The 24,771-nt window shown below is 37.5% G+C and overlaps 1 protein-coding gene across 1 annotated transcript in view; it reads left to right on the top strand.

Moving 5' to 3' along the window:
• Positions 1-24,771, top strand: part of CCDC73 (coiled-coil domain containing 73) — a 128,025-nt gene that overhangs the window by 41,709 nt on the left and 61,545 nt on the right. The window contains exons 6-8 of the mRNA XM_008073694.2: positions 4,522-4,560; positions 12,262-12,397; positions 12,627-12,706. Of these exons, the coding sequence (XP_008071885.1) occupies positions 4,522-4,560; positions 12,262-12,397; positions 12,627-12,706 (255 nt within the window). The remainder of the gene's footprint in view (positions 1-4,521; positions 4,561-12,261; positions 12,398-12,626; positions 12,707-24,771) is intronic.

The raw sequence follows: 24,771 nt of genomic DNA, 5'->3' as shown, positions 1-24,771 counted from the left end.
AGGACTGAATTGTTTAAGATGAGGAAGGGACTAAATGTTTTTAACACAGTATTTGGGGGGACTTTATTCCCAAGTAGCATAAATCCAATTAATGGGAAAATAAAGTTTGCTCTAAAGAAGTGTGCTTTCAGTCAAATTTTAAAATAATTGTCCATAAAGTAAGGGATAACTATAGTTGGAAAACATTTCTATTTTATCTTTGAAATTGCCTTCTATATTTTATGCCTTAGTTAGTATTCGTATGGTTGTTCCTGTACTAGAGGGACACCTGAATCTAGTATTATAAACCAATATTTACATGATTTTTTTATAACTAAAAAAATTAAATACAGAATCTGTAAAAGACTACATGTCAATCTAATTATGTTACTTTCAAATTCAACTTTGTGTTAGAAATGCATCTATGTATAGTTTTATAATTGGGCGGTGCTCTAGAGGTATTGAAAAAATATAGCTGGGCTCGGTAGCTCAGCCTGTAATCCCGCGCCTTTGGGAGGCTGAGGTGAGTGGTTTGCCCGAGCCCGCGGGTTCGAGACCCGCCTGGGCAGGCAAGACCTCATCTCTGCAATAAAATCAAAAAATTAGCCGGCTGTGGTAGTGCGCGCCGGGAGCAGCCACTGCACTCCAGTCTGGGCGACAGAGTGAGACTCCAACTCAAAAAAAAAGAAAAAATATAGTGGTGGATTGTAATTTAGGAAGAATAAAATGCAGAGATAATGTCTCTGACAAATGGTGTTCTAAAATAACTTGATAAATTTTCTTTATGTGTTATTTTTAAATTTTATTTATTTATTTATTTTGAGTTGGAGTCTCACTCCTTCGCCCAGACTGGAATGCAGTGGCCGCTCCTGGCCACCGCAGCCTGGACCTGCTGGGCTCTGGCGATCCTTCTGCCTCAGCCTTCCAAGTAGCCAGAATTACAGGCCCGCGCTACCAGGCCCGGATGATTTTTGATTTATTGTAGAGATGAGGTCTCGCCAAGTTGCCCAGTCGGGTCTCGAACCTGCGGGCTCAGGCAATCCACTCACCTCAGCCTCCCAAAGGCACAGGATTACAGGCTGAGCTACCAAGCCCGGCTTATGTGTTATTTTTATCTTTGGCTAATGGTAGCAGATAAATTCAGGATTAGAGTGATATGTCATCTTTGGATATTTGTCTTTTCATTTTATTTCTTATTTTCCTTTTCTTTTTTTTCTTTTTTTTTTTTTTTGAGTTGGAGTCTCACTCTGTCGCCCAGACTGGAGTGCAGCGGCTACTCCCGGCCACCACAGCCTCGACCTGCTGGGCTCCTGCGATCCTTCCTCCTCAGCTTTCCAAGTAGCTGGATCTACAGGCCCACGCTACCACACCCAGCTAAGTTTTTGATTTATTGTAGAGATGAGGTCTCACCAAGTTGCCCAGGCGGGTCTCGAACCCATGGGCTCAGGCAATTCACTCACCTCAGCCTCCCAAGGTGCGGGATTACTGGCTGAGCTACCAAGCCTGGCTTTCTTTTTTTTTTTTTTGAGTTGACGTCTCTGTTGCCCACGCTGGAGTGCAGTGGCATGCTCATGGCCCTGGTGTCGACCTGCTGGGCTTCAGTGAGCCCTCTACCTCAGCCTTCTCTGAACCCACAGGCTCAGGCAGTCTACTCACCTCGGCCTCCCAAAGTGCTAGGATTACAGGCTGAGCCACTGAGCCCGGCCTTTTTTTCTTATTTTTCTAGATGACCCTTTTACTTTGCTTTTTGTTTTGTATGCCTTAAAAAGTTCTCTGATTTCATCCAGGCTCATGTCCTTATTTTATTCTATTTTTGAGTCAGATCCTCACTCTGCTGCCTAGGCTGGAGTGCAGTGGCATGATCATGACTCACCACAGCTTGACTTCCTGGGCTCAGGTGATCCTTCTGCCTCAGCCTCCCAAATAGCTGGGACTATAGGTGCACACCACCATGCCTGGCTAATTTTTTTTTACTTTTTTGTAGACAAGGTCTTGCTATGTTGCCCAGGCTGGTCTTGGACTCCTGGGCTCAGGCAATCCTCTTGTCTCAGCCTCCCAAAGTGCTGGAGTTACAGACGGGAGGCTCATTAAATACAGATGACTTCTGAAGGTATTTGAACTTAACTTGTTTAAAACCAAATTTCTAAACCTCCCCCTACCGAAAACTGACTTCTTTAGTCTTTTTCATCCTGGTTAATGACAATTCCTTTTTTCCAGTTGTGTAGTTTTTCAGCTCTTCCTTCAGAGTGTATCTGGTATCCAACTGCTTCCCATTACACCCACTACTAACACCCTACTCCTCTCTCACCCTTCTCTTGCCTCTGGATTATCACAATAGCTTATTAAGTGGTTTTTTTTTTTTTTTTTTTTTTTTGCCACAGCCTCTGTTCCTTTCTAGTGATAAAATAACAGTGAGTGATCCTTTAAAAAGCAAAGTCAGGCTGTGTTGTATCTGTGCTCGAAATGCCCGTGGCTTTCTGGCTCATTTACTGTAAAAGCCTAAATCCTATGGCATATGAGAAGGCTGTCAGTGACTTGGGTGCTCTGCCTTCCCTCTCCCCTCTCTAACTCATCTTTAGCTGTTCTGTCCCTTGCTATTCTTTGAACACACCAGGCACTGTCCCATATTAGGGCTTTTTTTTTTTTTTGGAGTCAGAGTCTCACCTAGGTTGCTTCAGCTTTCTAAGTAGCTGGAACTACAGGCGTGTGCCACTACGCCCCGCTAATTTTTAAAAAATTTATGTAGGATGAGGTCTCACCATGTTGCCCAGGCTGGTCTCGAACCCCTAGGCTCAGCCAATCCTCTCACCTCGGCCTCCCAAAGCGCTGGGATTAAAGGTGTGAGTCATTGCGCCCAGTTTATTAGTGCTTTTAAACTTGCTGAAATGCAAGTTTAGATAGAAGTTTCTTACTTCTATCCAAGTGTTGACTCACAATTTGCTATCTCAGAAAGGCCTTTCCTGACTATCCTGTGTAATCTTCTTCCCTGATATTTTTTTAGCACTTACCAATATCTAACATATCATGCATTTTAACTTCTTTATATTGCTTATTGTCTGTCTTCCCCAAAACTTAGGCTGGGCAGGATTTTTTTGGGCCCATTGTTGCACCCCTAATGTCTACATTGCACTTTACTTTATAATGGGCATTCAATATTTGTTGAAGAAATGAATAGAACCCATTTCAGCAAAATGAAATACAATTATCAGCTCATTCAAGGCAGTAGCTAAAAATTTATTTCATGGGAAATGTGAAATAATTATTGTACTTTTGCTTAAAATTTAACAAATATAAATAGAGTTTAAAAAAATGAACACTCATATATGACTGGTTAGAGTTTAACTTGGTCAACCACTCTGGAGGACTAGGTAACAATTTTTAGAAGCTTATAAAAATGAACAAATCTTAGGACTTCCTCTTGGGATATATCCTACTCAAATGAATAACTATAAATTTCTAGATACAAGCATGTTTATTTCAGAATATTTCATAATAGTAAAACAGTAAACTAAAGTAAATCTGTAAATGAGAAGGATTAGGTAAATTATGGTAAAGTCAAACAATGGAATACATGAAGCCATTAAAAAGTTATAATGTATAATAATTTTTCATAGAGGTGTTTATTATTTATTAATTAAAAATAGGTTGCAAAATAAATAGTACATTTATTATCACTTTCCAATGGCTCTCTTTAAAAATATTAAATGCATTAAAAAAAAATCTTTTAGGGCCAGGTGCAGTAGCTCATGCCTGTAATCCCAGACTTTGGGAGGCTGAGGTGGGAGGATTGCTTGAGACAGGTCTAGGCAACATTGCGAGACCTTGTCTCTACCAAAAAAAAAAATTAGCTAGGTGTGAGGGCACATGCCTGTAGTCCCAGCAATTTGGGAGGCTGAGGCAGAAGGATTGTGTGAACCAGGAGGTCGAGGCTGCGGTGAGCCATGATTGTACCACTGCATTCCAGCCTGGGTGACAGAGAGAGACCCCAACACCCCCAAAAAACTTTTAGTACCAAAGTGTTAATGACTATTATCTTTGGTTTGTGAGATAATATGTTGGTTTAAAACAGTTGTTAATGCTTTTTTTAAAAAACTTTCTTTAATGAAGAGCTGATATGAAGTAGCAAACTCTCCTAGACTGCTTTCTATCCCTCTTGCTTTAGTTTTGTCTTAGTTGTTATCACTCTCTGACATATTATACTTTTTACATCTATTGATTGTCCACTTATTACCACCTCTGCCTGAAAGAAAGCTGCTCAAGGACAGGGCCTTTGTTTTGTTCACTCCTGTGTCCCAGGAGTCTAGGAGCATGTCTAGCATATGTGGGAGCCGTAAATAGGTGCTGAATAAGTAAATTAATATATTGTTTTTGTCATAAGGAAGAGGGCTGTTGTAAATAAAATTTCTGAAAAACTGTCACTAAAAAGTAAATGGTGCATAGAAGATAAATGCCACATTTTATAGCATGCAATTTTAAGATAAGAGGAATTTGTTGTGGGTAATTAAAGAATTTTAATGAGATTTTTCTCGCTTATTTTTTAAGGTTTCTAAATATTCTTTACAGAAGAAAGTGACTGAAATGGTAAGGAGATTACAGAACATATATTTCCCAACCTGAATTAAGTATATAAAGTGCTTAGTATTTTTGTGGCTATAAATGTGATATTTATAGTTAAAAAAAAAAGAATAGTTGAAACTGAATATTACTATCTCTTTTAGAAGCCTGACTTATAATTTCAAATGTTGCATAAATGAATTATTTCAAAAATTTATTTCCAGATTACATAGTGCTTATAAAGTTTGAGCATTCTAAATCTGAAAACTCTAGACTGAAAAACTCTAAAAACGGGAATTCTTTGAGCCACAGCATAACACTCAAAGGAAATGCTTATTGTAACATTTCAGATTTCAGATTTTCAGATCTGAGATACTCAACTGATATAATGTAAGTATTCCAAAATCTGAAAATACCTCAAGTCCAAAACACTTCTGGTCCCAGCATTTCAGATAATGGATATTCAACCTGTATATTATAAGATACATTTTATGCAGCTCCCAAATTATTGTGAGAGGCCTTATAGTAAAAGCAAATAATTCAACTCTAAAACCTCCTATTTTAATGACATATTTTATGTAAACATATAGTTATTAATGATAGCCTGCAAAAATGGAAATATATAAAGTAATATTTGGAATATGTTACTCCTTGTTTATCATTCTAAACTTAGGGTATGGTACTGAATCTTTATTGTTCAACAAGAAATTATTTGTTGTATTCTTTTATAGTATATTTTAAAAATCAATATTTTTGTTTTTACGGCAGAACATTTAATGAAATACTTACTTTGATATTCCTCCTTTCTAACCTTATTTCACTCAGAGGATTTACTTTTTCTGTGTTTTTGAGCAAAATTCTCCTATATCTGCTTAAATCTGCAATGGGCCTTTTGAATGGGTTTATGCTAGTTCAATCTTCATTCTTTGGAGCAGACTGTAAAGCAAATAAAATTAATTTTTGAGTAAGACATATATATAAGAAGTAAGAAACAAGACATCACTCCTTATGACATTACATATAAAAACATAAAGTAAGTATTTTGCTTCTTTAAATTGTTTTGGTGTGTTAGAAAATAAAAGAGCCATAGAAAGATTGGCTAAGCTTGAATGAATAAAAGATGTGAAAATTCTGTTGCTGTTCAACTGGAAAGAATAAAAATAATATTGTCAGACTCTTTTAAACTGTGATTATAATTAAGAAGCTGAAAAACTAGATTCCAGTTTAGCTTTAAGTACCATGACATTTGTGCTGAAAGTCATCGTCAACGCTACAGTGGTTTTACACAAAATATAGTGAAATTGAATAATGTCCCCTTTGACCTGGGAGATAAGGCTACAAGTTAAAGATCAAAAGCAACATAAAATGTGTTTTATTTGATTCCTCTTAAAATTTTATCAAACAGATACTTATAATCTTTAAAAAACATAAAAACATGCAGTGTACTTTAGTTTTTGGTCACTTCGAAGCTTTTTGTTATTGTGAATTACAACCTTTATACCTACTAAAATGATATTTGAGTTATGGTCATAATTTTTTTCTGACAGTTCAAAGCATTACATCACTTTTTATTAAAATAATTTTATATTTTGATGTATACATTTAACATTTTTTGCCTTCTGGCAGAATATTTATATTTTTACTTAAAAGTTAAAAGTACTCTTTATTCAAAACACTCTTACATATATTCTTCTTACATTATTCTCCTTTCATTGTTATATAATTCAGATGACCTGTTCTTTATTTACAGTGCTAACAGCTTTTATAATTCAGTTAATCTTATTTTATTCAGAGCAGTACATTATTCTTTTCTATTATTTGGCTCTACGGGCAAGACAGGAAACAAGATAGCCACTAGTGTCAAGGAAGGACTTTGGGGGAGCAGTAAAGTTAAGTGTCCTAAAAGAAGTAATTTGAAGAACAATATTAAGAAACTTTTAAAGTTTATGATTTCCTATTGATGAGTTCTTAGCTACTAGTAAATTTCTGTCTTCTGAGAATTCAGTAAGCTGATTTTCTTGTAGAAGTGAGGATAACATATCAATATGTTCTTAAATAAATTACCATAATCATGAATCAAAAGATTTGTCTGTCCCTAAAAATATCCAAACTTTCTCCTTGAAACAATCACTGTCATTAGATAGTGATTACAAAAATACAACAAAGCATGTTAAAAAGAAACTTTAGAACATTAAACTTACCATCATTGTGATTTGGTCATTGATGAAAAAATCTTTCCTATTATGTTTAGTGATTACTCTATAGATTACTATGTTATGTAATTGAATTTATAGATAACTATTGCATAACTGAGTAACTAGTATAGTTTAATGAAGGAAGTAAAAACTTATCAAAGCATCTTTGAATCATATTTTATTTCTCTTTTTGTGTCATTTTCCTCTAAAGAAAATACTTATAAGAAAGATTTTTTTTTTTCTTTTTAAATTAAAGCAGTTTCGGTATCAAAGGTTTTTTGGGTTTTTTTTGAGTTGGAGTTTCACTGTGTCACCCAGACTGGAGTGCAGTGGCCGCTCCCAGCCACCGCAGCCTTGACCTGCTAGGCTCCGGTGATTCTTCCGCCTCAGCCTTCCAAGTAGCTGGAACTATAGGCGCGCGCTACCACGCCTGGCTGATTTTTTGATTTATTGTAGAGATGAGGTCTCACCAAGTTGCCCTGGTGGGTCTCAAACTCGTGGGTTCAGGCAATCCACTCACCTCAGCCTCCCAAAGCGTGGGATTACAGACTGAGCCACTGAGCCTGGCTGTATCAAAGGTTTTGATGTGATTGGGAATAGCCACATATCTTCTTTCAGAGAAGAATTTTTTAGACTAAAGACTTGTCTGGAAATAACTTAATGGTTATAAATATTATGTATATCTGTACACACATATATTGGCAGCATAATTTTATATTTTTAAAGTACTCTATGCCTTATATTTGTGACTAAAAAGGTAAGGCTATCTTAAGAAAGAAGCTCCAAACTTTACCTGTATGATGACCACTTGTATACCTAATCCTGAATTGTACCCCACACCCTTAAAATAAAAATAACTAATTAATTTATGTTTAAAAAAGAAATAAGTCATAGGTTTTTTAAAAATTGAGTTTTATAGCTCCATTGATTTAGTTTAGGTTTATATTTAAGAAATCAAAATTGGAAATGAATATGAGACTTTTATCTTTAGGTATTTATCTTCTAAAATTTACTTATAACAAACCGATTGTTTTAGGGGTAGTTAATTTTATCTCCCAAAGTCTTCAAATTAGTCTACTTATATAAACAAAAGGGGGAAGTGTGCTGCTGTGCCTTTTATCAGGAAATATATTTCTAAAAAGTTGTGTGTGAATATTTTAAAATTATTCCTATTTTAAATACCTCAAGCCTTCAAAGTAAGCTTTTAGACTTCACACACTTAGATAATTATGCATGTAATGTCTGTTTTTCCCATAATCTTGATTTTTATAGATTAAATTTTTTTTTTTTTTTGAAGTAGAGTCTCACTCTGTCACCCAGGCTTGTTTGCAGTGGCATGCTCATGGCCATCCCAGCGTCGACCTGCTGGGCTCCAGACTCCAGCAATCCTTCTGCCTCAGCCTTCCAAGTAGCCGGAACTATAGGCTCATGCCACCACACCTGGATAATTTTTGATTTATTGTAGAGATGAGGGCTTACCAAGTTGTCTGGGATGGTCTCGAACCCATAAACTCAGGCAATCCACTTGCCTTGGCCTCCCAAATGCTGGGATTACAGGATGAGCCACCGATGAGCCACCGAGACCGGCTGATTAGATTTTTTTAATGAGGTGCACGTGTTTAGAAAACAATGAATCCTGACATTATTTTCTTGTAGACTAAGTCTTTGCATTTGATAGTAAAGCTGTGCAAAAGGAAAATAATTTGAATCAATTTATGGAGGTAAAAAAAAACAAAAACAGTATGCACTTAACTATTTCTTAGTCATTTCAATAAAATAATCTTTCATTTATTTTATAATATGTAATATTAAAGTTTTAATAATAGTAACATCGGTTTATTTGTACTTAAAATATTCTTATATCTCACAGGCGTTATTACCAATTACGTTTTGCTGTGGCTTCCCAAGGAATTTAAACTACTTGTTGAGTCAGAAAATCAGTGGCAAACTTGACAACTGACCTCTTCAGCTCATTATCAAAACTAAATCAGTTCTAGCCAACTAGGTTCACAGGAATATATGGGCCCAATCTGATTTGGAAGTCTTTATGGTGTTTATCATGGCCATTGGATAGGCTAATATATTTCAAAATCAGAATTATGTCATGCAAACAAATGCCGTGAAACTGCATTTTCATTGAATTCAGTTTTGGCCCCAAGCAAAAGATGGTGAAATAGAGTATATCACAAATTACTCTAATGTAAAAATATATAAAGCTTTATGCATAGGAAGTGGCTAGGGAATCTCTTTGATCTTTGCTACGGTTTTAGTTAACCTTCAGGGGCATTGATTGCCTATTTTACTCTTAGCTGAAAGGTTAAAGCTTTTGTGGAATCACGTATTAATATATGGCAGATAATATTTATCTTTTCCTCTAAAATCTACTCATTGAAAGCTGATTGTTTGCTTAGGTGATCCTTTGCCTCAGCCTCCTGAGTAGCTGGGACTACAGGTTCGTGCCACCAGGCTGGGCTAAGTGTTTTATTTTTATCTTTTTTATTTATTTTTTTAAAGAAATGTGATATACTTTATTCTCTTCTTAGAAAGTCACCAAACAGAATATATATGCATAAATCTAGAGGAATGATTAAATTGTATATATTCATAGGACAGAATATTGTCCTTAAATATATATTCTCATTGTCTTTATATATTCCTCAAGTTTAGCTGCTTGCTTTCATTTTTTAAATTTTGTTTTAAAGATGTGGGGTACAATTCGGGGTTAAGTATACAAATGTTCATTATGCAGATACCCTTGTTGATGAGGAATGCCTCTTCCTCCCCTGGCAGTTTCCTTCAACTGTTGATCCCACCCCCCTTTCCCTGGCAGTTTCTCACTACTGCCAATCCCTTTCTTACAGTGTTATGATAATTGTTCAGAGTCCACTTATGGTTGGGAAGATGGCAGCCAGGCCAGTCATACCTATTTTTTTTTTTTTTTTTTTTTTTTTAGCAATGAGGTCTCGTTGTGTTTCCTAGGCTGGTCTTGAACTTCTGGGTTCAAGCAATCCTTCTGCCCCAGCCTCTCAAAGTGCTGGAATTACAGGTGTGAGCCAGTGCACCCAGCCAATGTTCATAGTTTTTAAATTAGTTGACCTAAGTAAATAGAAAGACTACATACATATTGATTTGAATTGAAAAGTCAAAAAACTCTTTGACTTGAAACAATGCCATTAGCCCAGTTTTCAGTGAAATTGTGTTGGGTTTCTATACATCTATTGAGAGCTAATACAGTTCTCTAAATCGGGAATTAAATAGCATTTTGGAAGAGAGGACTGACTCATTGTTGTTCATTGTTATTGATAATAGTAGCTCCCCAGACAGGCAAATGTGCCTCCCAGGGCTAAGCACATTTGTTTGCATTTATAACTGCTGCAATTCAAATGGCTAAGTAGTGAATTTGAAAAGCCCAATTAAATGCATGAGAAACATCATATATCATCAATATATCATTATTACGAATATCAATATTACCAATGATATTATTACTTTGTTTAAAACCATTAAAAAATAACTTTGAAATAGGACTACCTTCAGATTTGCCAAAATAATCGAGTTAAGTGCAGCTTAAGTTGTCATGTGTGTTCTTTATTAACATTAGAGAAAGCCGTTCTTATTCTAAACAAAAGTTATTTAAAACTCAACATTTTTATCAGATAAGGATAATAACAAATCATTATATTGTGATTTATGTAATAGGTTCTGTTTTTAGTGCTTTATATATATTAAATCATTTTATACTCACAGCAACTCTATGAGGGAAATAACTGTTGTAAACTGCATTCTAAAAACAGGATGAATAATTTACCCAAGGCCACACTGACTAAGGCACAGGTACAAGATTTAAATACAGGCAGACTAGCTTTGGGCCACTGTGCTCTACTGCCTGTGTTTTGACTTTCAGCAGATGAAATGGCTCTGGCCAACTCATGCAAAAGGAAATTTAGTGGAGGCATTCACAGTCAACCAGAGAGTAGAAGATTGTTTGAGAATGAACAGTGACTCAAAGTAATTCCAAAGTTTGTCACATAGGATTTAGGAGCCCACAACAGGAGTCTTGACAAGTTGTCCAGGCTGGTCTTGAACCTGTGGGCTCAGGTAGTCCTCTCACCTCAGCCTCCCAAAGTGCTGGGATAACAGGCTTGCGCCACTGTGCCCAGCCTAACAGTATTTTTTAAGAGTTAAAGTGTATTCCTAGGTATGGTAAAAGTAGCTCCTTTAGCTGAAAACAGTGGGACTCATATTGTTCTATATAAGATATATAGAGATGTCTTATATAAGCTACATGTGACATATATATATATATCAGTAGGGTCCAATTTTTACCAGTTTTTTCACCAGTTTAAGCCGTTTCTACTATACTATATTGCCTACCCATCCCTGAGAGATTATTGTTTGTCATTTCATTTCAATTTTTTTTAAGAGATAGGTTCCTGCTCTCTTACCCAGCCTGGAGTGCAGTGGCTTGTGATCATAGCTCACTGCAGTCTTGAACTTCTAGCCTCAAGCAATTTTTTCACCTCAGCCTCCCAAGCACTTGGGACTAGAGACACATACTACCACACCCAGCTAATTTTAAAAAATTTTTTAGCAATGAGGTCTTGCTGTGTTGCCTAAGCTGATCTCAAGCTCCTGGCCTCATATGGTCCTCTGGCTTCAACCTTTCATTTCTTAGTGCATAAGAAGGTACTATATTCATTAAAATTAATCTTGGCCGGGCTTGGTGGCTCAGCCAGTGATTCCGGCTCTTTGGGAGGCCAAGGTGAGAGAATTGCCTGAGCCCGCGGGTTTGGGACCAACCCGGGCAACTAGGCGAGACCTCATCTCTACAATAAGTCAAAAATTAGCCAGGTGTGGGAGCGCGCACCTGTAGTTCCAGCTACTTGGAAGGCTGAGGGGGAAGGATCGCCAGCCCAGCAGGTTGACACTGGGGTGGCCATGAGTGTGCCACTGCACTCCAGCCTGGGCAACAGAGTGGGACTTCAACTCAAAAAATAAAAGTAAAATAATAATAATAATAATAATAAAGTTCTCAGAAAAGTTATATGTTTTGATAATACATATCACAGTTATGTTAGCAAATTGAAACGATTAAGAATCAAAATAGTGATCTAGATAGATCCTGATTATTCAGATAATTTAGAAAAAGAAAAATTATTTTCTAAAGTACCAAGAATGGTGCTTTAATTTTCTCCTCACTTTGCTTAGTGTTAGACTGACTGACCTTTTCACAAAAAGATTTTGAAAAAGAAGTTATAAATAAGGGAAACATAACCTGAAGTGACTATTTTATAACAGGAAAAAAATGTTTGCTTTAGTTTTACATAGATTTAGAAACATCTCCTAACAACATTTCCTCTTATGGTGTACTCAGAGAGTACTTTTTATTGCCATTTATTTATGGTATATTACTAACAACAGTTGTTTACCACAATATATTTTTTAATGTATGTGTGTGTGTGTAATATATATATATATATATATATATATATATATACATACACACAACACTTACAATTACTCTTCAAAATAGGAGCAAAAGATCCAGTTACATCTTCTGGCTAAAGAAGATTATCATAAGCAACTGAATGAAATTGAGAAATACTATGCTACAATAACAGGTCAATTTGGATTGGTAAAAGAGAATCATGAAAAGTTAGAACAAAATGGTATGTGCTGTCTTTTTTAAACATACATGTTCAGTAGAGAATGTTTAAATGGACTTATGAATAAATTGAACTTATCTGATAATACTGGTAAATGGCAGTTTAAGGGATATTATTTAAATTAAATAATATATACATTGCATGGGTATTATTTTCCTTGTTTATCTTGGTGATACTTTATTTGAAATACACATTAAACGTAATGCTTTCCTAACTGTCTTTCATATTCCAGTACAGGAAGCAGTACAATTAAACAAAAGACTTTCAGCTTTAAATAAAAAGCAAGAATCTGAAATATGCAGTTTAAAGAAGGTATGATTGATATAGTTTTATACTATTAAATAAAATTTATAGTCTAAATAGTTTTATGGACTACTACTTGAAAACAGTTAAGTAGATTTTTTTGGTAAAAAGATAAATAAATTTTTTTTTTTTTTTTTTTGAGTTGGAGTCTCACTCTGTCACCCAGACTGGAGTGCAGTGGCCGCTCCCGGCCACCGCAGCCTCGCCTGCTGGGCTCCGGCGATCCTTCCGCCTCAGCCTTCCGAGTAGCTGGAATTACAGGCGCGCACTACCACGACCGGCTAATTTTTTTTTTTTATTTATTGTAGAGATGAGGTCTCGCCAAGTTGCCCAGGCGGGTCTTGAACCCGTGGGCTCAGGCAATCCACTCACCTCAGCGTCCCAAAGGCGCGGGATTACAGGCTGAGCCACCGAGCCCGGCTATAAAATGTTTTAATACACGTGCATAAGTTTTAAGTTAGGATTCCAGTAAAGATAATCAATGAACTTGTTCTAATCTATTCAAAATATTGTTTCTTTGACTTGTGACCAGTAGTAGCATTTTTATGGTGACATGGATAGCCAATTAGGATTCATTGTATATCAACCTTATTAGCACCATCATTCACACAATATTTAGTGAATGACTTGTATGTGCCAGGTACTGTGTGGCACTAAGGATACAGCTCTGAAGAAAACAAAACATGTTCCTGCTTTTGTGACGTTTGTAGTCCAATGTGGTAGTTAGATAAAAAAACAAGTAATTACACAGATTAATTTAAAACTGTTATAAGTGAACTGAAGAAAAGCTAAAGAATGTGATGGCATTACAACAGGTGCTTTTATTAGATTGGGGGTAAAAGAGTAGAGGAGGGAAGACCATAATGTTCCAGGTAGAGGGAGCAGCATGTGCAAAAGCCTCAAGGCAGGAAATCATTAAGTATATTTGAGGAACTAGAAAACATCTGGTATAGCTGGAGCATCATGAATGAAAGTGTGCATTGAACACTTATTGGTTGCTTTCTGAGCATCAGTATCCCCTTTTCTTCTTTCTAATCTAATCCAGATTTTTCTTTTGATGCCCTAGCTTTAGAGCTGAGCTGTAAATTGGCAAGAATGTCACAAACATATATATTTCCATGGCCGTAGTCATTGGTTCAGGAATGGACACATGACCTTAGCTAGCTTCTGGTTATAAAGCAGAACATAACTTCCACTGTGGCTGACAGTCAACCTTCAGCCATGAGAGAAGTCAAAAAGGGGGAGCCTGACAATGAAGATGCCAGAAAGGTGTGGCATAAAGAAGCCTATTCATTGATGGCATTGTTGTCAACAAAACCCTGCATCTTATCCTACTTTTAGACTTTTTAATTACCTGAGCCAGTAAGTCCCCATTATTATTTAAGCCTGCTTGGTTAGGATCAATTCAGTATTTCATGATTTGCAACTGATAAAAAGGGAGAGTTGGCATGAGAGGAAGAAGTAGTAGGTAAGGATTTGATGTGTCTACTGAGAATAACCTCTTGCTTCCTTTCCTTACTCCCTTCAAAGCCCAGCTTGCATAATGCCATTTAGAATCATTTTAGGGCCTATCCATGAGAGAATTAAATGCCTATCCTTACTGGCACTCCATAAATGTTTGAGATAACATTTAAAATGTACTTAATTTGGCTGGGTTTGGTGGCTCAGTCTGTAATCTCAGCACTTGGGAGGCCATGGCGAGTGGATTGCCTGAGCCCATGGCTTTGAGAACAGCCCGGGCAACTTGGCAAGACCTCGTCTGTACAATAAATAAAAAATTAGCCGGGCATGATAGCACGCGCCTGTAGTTCCGGCTACTTGGAAGGCCGAGGCAGAAGGATTGCTGGAACCCAGCAGGTCAACGCTGGAGTGGCCATGAGTGTGCCATTGCACTCCAGTCTGGGCGACAGTCTGGGCGACTCCAGTTTGAGACTCCAACTCAAAAAAAAAAGTACTTAATTTGTAGTTATTTAACTTATTGGCATACAAAATATTTTCCATTTGTCCCTCCAGAACCAGATTTATCCATTGAAGGCTAACTATGAATTGCAACAACAGGCATCCATATCTTATGGCTTCCTATTGAGCTGGGCCAGTGGAGAGCTAGGCTGATGGAAGGAAGGAAAGAGTGAATCAGAGTATTTATTCTCCCTGTTCCTTCCTTGTGATGTAACTTCAGGCTGGCCATGTCCCTCAAGGGACACTACTCTCAGATTGGCCTAATCCACATGATACTCTCTCTTGTTTGGGGTTTCAGTAACTAACCTCTGGGACTTGTACCATCCCTTGGGGTTCCTTTTTATCCTGTTCATACCTTGGTACATAGACCATCTTCAGATTACCCTAATTTATGTGTACCATCTGTTTCCTGTTGGGATTCATACACTTGGTTAGGGTATAACATTAGTGAGACCAGTTACGGATTCAGTTTTTGTATAGGCTAGTTGATTTCAGTACAGAGAAAATTCTGTTTCATAAAGATTGCACTGCAAACCTCCTGCAGCCGTTTTTCAACAATATACTTTGAACTCAAGGGATAAATGAATATGAATGGTGTTATTAATTATTAAAGTTATACTATTAATTTTGAGAAAAAAATTTTTCTACTAATTTGGGTCAATGTTGTCATAACTCTGAAGGACTCTGCTTTTAAAAGGAAAAGAATACCAAAAAACAAATCCAAGCATTTATACCTTTATGTATGCATACATTTTCACTATTATAGTATAATTTAATATTTTAATAAACTTTATTTTTTAGAGTAGTCTTAGGTTCACAACAAAATCGAATGGGAAGTACAGAGTTCCCATATACTCCCTGTTCCCATATATACACACCCTCTACCTCTGTCACATCCTCACCAGCATCTGATGTTGTCAGTTCTTTGGATTTTGGTCATTCTAATGGGTGTGTAGTGTTATCTTGTTTTTATCTCATTTCCCTATTGACATATGATGTTGGACATGTTTTCATATGGATAAGTCTTTTACTTTTATTACATGTATCTTTTGCAAATATTTTCTCCTATTCTGAGGCTCAACGTTTCATTCTTTTGACAGTGTCTTTCGAAGAGCAAAACATTTAATTTTAGTGAAGCTTAGTGTATCAGTTCTTTCATGGATCATGCCCTTGGTGTTGTATATAAAAAAGCTATCATCATACCCAAGGTTATCTAAGTTTTTGCTTTATGTTATCTCAAGTTTTATAGTTTTGCCTTTTACATTTTGGTCTGTGGTTCATTTTTTGTGAAGAATGTAAAGTCTGTGTCTGGAACCATTTTTTCTTTTGAGTTGGAGTCTCACTCTGTCACCCAGACTGGAGTACAGTGGCCACTCCCAGCCACCGCAGCCTCGACCTGCTGGGCTCTGGCGATCCATCCGCCTCAGCCTTCCAAGTAGCTGGGACTACAGGCGCGCGCTACCACGCCCAGCTAATTTTTTGATTTATTGTAGAGATGAGGTCTCGCCAAGTTGCCCAGGCGGGTCTCGAACCCGCGGGCTCAGGCAATTCACTCCTCCTCGTACTCCCAAGGCGCGGGATTACAGGCTGAGCCACCGAGCCTGGCGCCATTTTTTTTTAAACATGTAGATGTCTTTATTGTCCCATCACCATTTTTTGAAAGGACTGTCTTTGCTCCATTGTATTGCCTTTGTTCTTGGTCAGATATTAATTGACTGCATTTATGTGTATGTGTTTTGGGGCTTTCTGTTCTGTTCCACTGATCGATTTGTTTATTCTTTTGCCAGTACCACACTGTCTTGGTTCCTGTAGCTTTTTTTTTTTTGGGTCGAAGTCTCACTGGTGCCCAGGCTGGAGTGCAGTAGTATGTCACAGCTACCATAGCCTCTACCTGCTGGGCTCAGGCGATCCTTCCACCTCAGCCTTCCAAGTAACTGGAACTACAGGCATGTGCCACCATGCCCACCTAATTTTTTGATTTATGGTAGAGACGAGGTATCACCAAGTTGCCCAGGCTGGTCTCAAATCCCTGGGCTCAGGCAGTACTCTCACCTCAGCCTCCCAAAGTGCTGGGATTACAGGCTTGAGCCACAGTTGCCCGGCTGGTTACTGTAGCTTTAATAGTAAGTCTTAGAGTTGGGAGGTGTTAGTCTACTGACTTCTTGTTTTTCTACAACATTGAGTTGGCTATTCTGGGTATTTTGCTGTTCATACAAACTTTAGACTTATTATGTTGATATCCACAAAATAACTTGCAGAGATTTTGAATGGGATTGCATTAAATCTATAGATCAAGTTGGGAAGAACTGATATTTTGGTAATATTGAGTCTTCCTATTCATAAGCTTGGGTTGTCTTTTCATTTATTAATTCTTCTTTGATATATATTTTCAGAGTTTTGTGGCTTTCCTCTTATAGGTCTTATATATATATTGTTAGATTATGCTTAAGTATTTTATTTTGAGGCTGGCTAATGTAAATGATAACGTGTTTTTAATGTCGAATTTCCCTCGTTCATTGCTATGTATAAGAATGCAATTGACTTCTATAATATTAACCTTTTATTCTACAGCCTTGTTGGAATTGCTGTTTAGTTCTAGGAGTTTTGTGTGGGGGGGGTTGATTGATTTTAGATTTTCTGCATAGATGATCATGTCATCTACAAACAAAAACAATTTTATTTCTTCCTTCTTTTTTTTTTGAGTTGGAGTCTCACTCTGTCATCCAGACTGGAGTGCAGTGGCATGCTGCCGGCCACTGCATCCTCGACCTGCTGGGCTCTGGCGATCCTTCCGCTTCAGCCTTCAAGTAGCTGGAACTACAGGCGTGCACTACCACGCCCAGCTAATTTTTAATTTTATTGTAGAGAGGCGGTCTCACCGAGTTGCCCAGGTGGGTCTCGAACCCATGGGCTCAGGCAATCCACTCACCTCAGTCTCCCAAAGCGCTGGGATTATAGGCTGAGCCACCGAGCCCGGTTTATTTCTTCCTTCTTAATCTGTATGATTTTTATTTCCTTACTTTATTGCATAAGCTAGGACTTCCAGCATGATATTGAAAAGCAGTGGTGTAAAGGGGATGTCTTTCGCTTATTCCCGAGCTTAGTGGAAAAACTTCTAGTTTCTCACCATTAAGTATGATGTTAACTGTAGGTTTTTGTAGATGTTACCTGCCAACTTGAGGAAGTTTCCCTCTATTCCTAGTTTGTGGAGATATTTTAAATTATGAATAAATATTATATTTTATCTAATGATCTTTTCTCTATCTATTGGTATTATCATTTGATTTTTTTCTTTAGCTTGTTGATATGATAGATTATATTAATTGATTTTTGAAGGTTGAGCCAGCCTTGCATACCTGAAATAAATCCCATTTGTTTATGGTGAATAATTCTTTTTATACCTTGTCAGATTTGATTTGATAATATTTTGTTGAGGATTTTTGGTTCTATCTCAATGACAGCTATTAGACTATAGTCTTCCTTTCTTTTAATACCTTTGTCTGGTTTTGGTAATAAGGTAATGCTGACCTCATAGAATGACTCAGAAAGTATTGCCTCTGTTTCTTTCTTCTGAAAAAGATTCAAGATAATTGGTGTAATTTCTACCTTCAATACTTGGTAGAATTCTCCAAGGACATAGTCTGGGCCTGATGCTTTCTGTTTGGAAAGTTATTCATTGTTGATTCCATTTCTTTAATAGATATGAGCCTCTTTAGATTGTTTCTTCTTGTGTGAGTTTTGACAGATTGTGTTTTTCAAAGAATTGGTCTGTTTTATCTAGGTTATGAGATTTGTGGGCATAGAGTTGGTCATAATGTTTCTTTATTATCCTTTAAGTGTCCTAATGGTTTGTAGTGAAGCCTCCTCTTTCATTTTTTATATTAGCAAATTGTGTCTCTTCTTCTTTTTTTCTTAGCCTCGGTAGAGGCTTATTAATTTTATTGATCTTTTCAAAGAAACAGCTTTTTGTTTTGTTGATTTTTCTCTATTGATTTTATGTTTTCAGTTTCATTGATTTCTGCTCTAATTGTTATTATTTCTTTTATTCTACTTTAGATTTGTTTTGTTTTTAGTTTTCTAAGGTGGAAGCTTAGATTATTTTTATTTTAGAACAAAAAAACAGGTTTATTCAGAAGTTTAGATTATTGATTTAGATATCTTCTCCCTCTCTCTCCCTCCATCCCTCCCTCCTTCCTTCCCCTTCCTTCCTTCTTTCCTTGTTTCTTTCATTGATAGTGTAAATGTCTTTTTTTTTTAAGTCAGAGTCTCACTCTGTCGCCCAGACTTGTCTTTCCTTTCCCTTTCTCCTTACCTTTCCCTTTCTTTTTCCCTTCCCCTTCCGCTTCCCCTTCCTCTTCCCCTTCCCTTCCTTTCCTTTCCTTTCCTTTTGTTTCTGTCAGGGTCTCACTCTGTTGCCCAGACTAGAGTGCAGTGACACAGTCATGACTCACTGCAACTTCAAACCCCTGAGCTGAAGGGGTTCAACCTTCCGAGTAGCTGAGACAAAAGGCGTGTACCACCATGCCCAGCTAATTGTTAAATTTTTTTGTAGAGAGGAGGTCTTTTTGTAGAGACAAGGTCTCACTATTTTGCCCACGCTGGTCTTGAGTTTCTGTCCTCAAGCGATTCTCCCACCTTGGACTCCCAAAGTATTGGGATTTCAGGCATGAGCCACTGCACCAAGCATGATTTTATTTCTTTTTTCTTTTAAAATATATACCTTCAGTGCTGTAATTTTCTCTCTTAGCACTGTTTTCACAGCATCTTGATAAGTTCATTTTCATTTTCAGTTCAAAATATTTAAAAATTTCTCTTGAGATTTCTTCTTTGACCCATGTGTTATTTAAGTGTGTTGTTTAATCTCCAAATATTTAGGGATTTATAAACTTTTTGTTATTTTATTTTTGGTTTACTTTATATTAGTTTAATTCCATTGTGATCTGAGTGCAGACACTGTATTATTTCTATTCTTTTAAATTTGTTCAAGTATGCTTTATGGCCCCAAATATGGTCTATCTTGGCGAATTTCTGTGTGAGTTTAAGGAGAATGTGTTGTTGGACGAAGTAGTCTATCAGTGTCAATTATATCCACTTGACTGATGGTAGATAATTGATACTGATAGACTACTTCAGTTGAGCTCAACTTTATCCTTACTGATTTTCTGCCTGTTGGATCTGTCCACTCCTGATAGACAGGTATTAGTTTTCGGTTATAATGGTGGATTCATCTGTCATCTGTTTCTCTTGCGGTACTGTCTGTTTTTGCTTCATGTATTTTGACATTCTGTTATTAGGCACATAAACATTCAGGATTATTGTCTCTTCTTGGACAATTGACCCCTCTATCATTATATAATGTTCATCATATAATGTTTTTTTTTTGCGTTCTTTGTTATTTTTTCTTCTATCTACTTTGCATTTTTTATTTTATTTTAATTTTTTATTGTAAAGATGTGGGGTACAGTTCAGGGTTAGGTATACAAACATTGATTATGCATGTACCCTTGTTGATAAGGTATGCCCCTCCCTCCCCAGCAGTTTCCCTCAACTGCCAATCCCACCCTCTCCCCTGACAGTTTCCCACTGCTGCCAGTCCGTTTCTTATAGTAATATAATGCTTTTTTAAATCTCTGATACATTTCCTTTCTCTGAAGTCTTCTAAGTCTAAAGTTAATATAGCTACTCCTAGTTTCTTCTGGTTAGTATGTTAGCATGGTATATCTTTCTGCATCCCTTTAACTCTATGTGTATCTTCATATTAATAGTTAAAGTAGGTTTCTTATAGACAACATATACTTGGGCCTTGTTTTTGATCCCTTCTCATAATTCCTATCTTTACACCATTGATGTTTAAAGCAATTGTAGATATATTTGAATTAATATCTTTCACATTTGTTACTGATTTGTGGCTCTCGTTCATGGTTTTTATTTTTCTCTTCCACTCTTTCTTTGCCTTTTGTGCTTTTTAATGAGCATTTGATGGTTTGATTTTTTTTTCCTTCCCTAGCCTGTTCTACTGTTTTAAAAACTTTTCTTTAGCCAGGCACGGTGGCTCATGTCTCTAATCTCAGCACTTAGGGAGGCGGAGGTGAGAGGATTGCCTGAGCAGAGGGGCTCAAGACCAGCCTGGGCAACTTGATCGCATCTCTACAATAAATAAAAATATTAGCTTGGAGTGATGGCACATTCCTGTAGTCCCAGCTATTGGAAGGCTGAGGTGGAAGGATCGTCTGAGCCCAGCAGGTTGTGACTGCAGTGGTTGTGATTGTGTCACTGCACTCCAGCCTAGGTAACAGTTTCCCACTCAAAAAACAAAAACAACACACACAAACATCAGGATCTCACTTTGTTACCCAGGAGTACAGTGGCACAACCACAGCTTACGGCAAACTCAAACTCCTGGACCCAAGCAATCCTCCTGCCTCAGCCTCCTAAGTAACTGAGACTACAGGCGCATGCCACAACACCCAGCTAATTTTTTTGATATTTTGTAGAGACGAGGTCTTGCTATGTTGCTCAAGCTGGTCTCAAACTCCTGGGCTCAAGCAGTCCTCCTGTCTTGGCTTCCCAAAGTGCTGGGGTTACAGGTGTGAGACACTGTGCCCAGCTTTCTTCACTTTTGAAGGATAATCTAATAGGCTAAAGAATTCTAGGTTGGTAGTACATTGTTTTTTTCTCTCAATTTTTTGAATGTTTCACTTCATTCCTTTTTCTTGCATGGTTTCTGAGGAGAAGTTGTGCATAATTCTTATCTTTTCCCCTCTGTAGGTAAGGTGTTTCTTCCCTCAGGTTTCTTTCAAGGTTTTTTTTCTTTATCTTTGATTTTCTGATGTTTGGTTATGATATAACTAGATGTAGGTATTTTTAGCATTTATCCTACTTGGTTTTCTCTGAGCTTCCTGGAGCTCAAGTTTTGCGTCTGACATTAATTTGGGAAAATGTTCACTGATTATTTCTTGATATATTGCTTTTGTTCCCTTTTCTCTTCCTCTTCTGTATTCCCAGTGTGCATAAGTCATGCCTTCCGTAGTCGTCCCACAGTTCCTGGGTATTCTGTTCCAGTCCCTTCCACCCTCTGTCTTTTTTTTCCTCTTTGCTTTTTTAGTTTTGTAAGTGTCTGTTGTCACTTTTACGTTTACTATAGCTCGTAAATTCTTGCCTTTGCAGTGGCCAGCCTACTTAAGAGCCCACCAAAGGCATTCTTTATTTCTGTGACAGTGTTTTTGACCTATAGCATTTCTTTTTGATTCTTAGAATTTTCATGTGTCTGCTTATATTATTCATCTGTTCTTGCATGTTGTCTACTTTTTATATTCAAGCCCTTAGCATACTAATCATAAGTTTTAAAAACTCCTGGTCTGATCATTTCAGCATTCCTGCCACATCTGACTCTGGCTCTAATGTTTGCTCAGTTTCTTCAAACTGTTTTTTGCCTTTCCGTGTGCCTTGCTGCTGCTTGTTGAAAGGGAGACCTTGTCCACTGGGTAGAAGGAACTGTGGTCAGCAGACCTTTAGTGATACAGGGGTAGGCTGATGGGGGGAAGCATTCTAGGCCTGTTTCAGGTCTCAGTCTTGGGAAACCTGGTCCACTGAACTCTGAACTTCACCAGTGCTTGCCAGTTTCTTTTCCTCCCTCTTAGGTGGGACAGGATGGCTGAAGGAGGCTGAAATTGGGCATTTCCCTTCCCCTGGGTTGGTTAGGCTCTGATACAACCCTAGCAAGTTAAGCTGTGGTGAAATAGTTTCTCTTCAAGGCAGGCCTCAAAAAGAACAGAGTGCTTCAGTGTGTGTCAAAAGGTTGTCTCCTCCCTGCTGGAAGTGCAAGAGGATTTTTCTCCAGTATTCACTGTGAGGACCTCTTAGAGCTCCTGGAGGTAAAACTCACAAAGATGTGTCCCTGGCCTACCTCACAATGACTGAGTGCCCCCCTGGAGTTTCTAACCCTCTGAGTTGTCCATAAAGCCACCAGTAGTTTGTCAATTACAGTTCAGGTTTTTCTACCCTGGCGCTGGCTCTCACAGAGACTTCTGCTCCAGTAAGTTGTCATTCTCTGTATTTGCCTGTCTCTTCAATGGCAGGGTTAGCGTTTTGCCCTGTAACTTCACTTCTCTGACAGATCTAAGGAAACTTAATGATTTGTTCAGCTAAAATTACATTGTTCAGTAAATCTAATTGATTAGTTATTAGAATGGAGTTGTGACTTCTAAGCTCCTTACTTCTGTATCTGGTAACTGAAAGTTCATCTTTATATTTAGCTATAATTTTACTAAAATTAAAATTTTGCCAGGCGTAGTGACTCACGCCTATAATCCCAGCACTTTGGGAGGTGGAGGCAATAGGACTGCCTGAGCCCAGGATTAGAGGCTAGCCTAGGCACCTTGGCGAGACCTTGTCCCTACAATAAATAAATAAATAAATTAGCTGAGTGTGTTGGTACACACCTGTAGTCCCAGCTACTCGGAGGTTGAGGTGGAAGGATTGCCTGAGCCCAGCAGGTCGAGGCTGCAGTAGCCTTGAGCGTGCCACTGCATTTCATCCTGAGCGACATAGTGAGACTCTGACTCAATGAATGAAGGAAGGAAGGAATGAGTGAATAAAATTTTATTAAGGATATAGAGACATAGGTATAAGTTTTGAAGAAGGGTGTTTTGTGTCCAGATTCTTTAATGCATAATTCAAGCAACTGGGAAATTTTACTACTTTTCTTTTTGAACACCTTTTCAAGAAAAGCATGGATAAAGATTGAGGTGCCTTGTATTAATAAACACTAGGCTACAGTTCAAAGATCATTAGTATTGATAACATTATTAACTGTTAAATGTAGCTCTTTGATCTTATAACTTCCAATAATTGGTTATCTATTCTCTGGACTCTGTTCTTATAGCAAAAAGTAAAGGCCATAGGTGTAGCTTGGTGTGGAACATTAAAATGGGCGGTGATAAATTATATGTTTTTTGCCTTTTAAAGTCTTATGTTTTCTTTTTTTTTTTTTTTTTTGAGTTGGAGTCTCACTCTATCGCCCAGACTGGAGTGCAGTGGCTGCTCCCGGCCACTGCAGCCTCGACCTGTTGGGCTCCGGCGATGCTTCTGTCTCAGCCTTCCAAGTAGCCAGAATTATAGGCATGCACTACCATGCCCAGCTGATTTTTTGATTTATTGTAGAGATGAGGTCTCACTGCCCAGGCTGGTCTTGAACCCGCAGGCTCAGGCAATCCACTCACCTCAGCCTCCCAAAGGCGCGGGATTACAGGCTGAGCCACCGAGCCCGGCTTTAAAATCTTATGTTTTCTAGTTCTTAAACGTCTATGTCCATCTAGCAAATTATATGTCGAAAACATTTCTTTTTAGCCACATCCTAGAATATTAAAGATGGCTCTTTAAATATAAAGAGAAAAAGCTGTAATTCAGAAATTTATCTGGAATCCTAAGGCAAAGAATTACTAAAATGATCATTCATTTTTATTAATATGAACTTCAAACACAAATACAAATAACTAAATATCAATTCAGTAGTTGTGAATAAGCACATTTTCAGTGGTGTCTCTTTGGTTCACTTATTTTAAAAATATTTTTACGACATAAGTAATTAAATAACATCCATATTAATTTAGCGAGTACATTAAAATATTCATGTGTCTTTATGCAATTAGCTTTTGCAGTATGAAAAAAACGATGTCTCATAAGTGTTCATACTAAATAACTTTTTTGTATTAAATAGAAACAAATGTTTCCTTTTAACATGATAGACTATTATATTTCTAGTGCACAATTTAAGACTGACCTATAGATAGAGGTGAGGCTCATGGGAATCCCTGGAGAGAGTCCAGTCCCTCAGTGGGTTTATGGAAGAGGGGAAAGAATGTCTGCTTCTACACATGAGTGGAGTGGTGTTGCTCACAAGAGCGCTTGCCTCTTTTTCTCAGGCCATGGGAGGCAAGGAAGACCTCACTGTACTGATATGTCATGCGGCAGTGGTCCCTGTCACTCTGGAAAGTGTTACTGTCAGTGTGCACACCACCAAATTGTTCTTGGAGGAGAGAATGTGGAAGGGTAAAGTGAGAGAACACCTTTGAGACTTCAGAATCTGAGTAACTGAAGGGTGATAATTTGAAAAT

Source organism: Carlito syrichta, unplaced genomic scaffold, assembly GCF_000164805.1.
Source record: "Carlito syrichta isolate Samal-C Ts95f unplaced genomic scaffold, Tarsius_syrichta-2.0.1 Scaffold316023, whole genome shotgun sequence".
Taxonomy (NCBI): Eukaryota; Metazoa; Chordata; class Mammalia; order Primates; family Tarsiidae; genus Carlito; species Carlito syrichta.
This window is presented reverse-complemented; position numbering and strand designations above follow the sequence as displayed.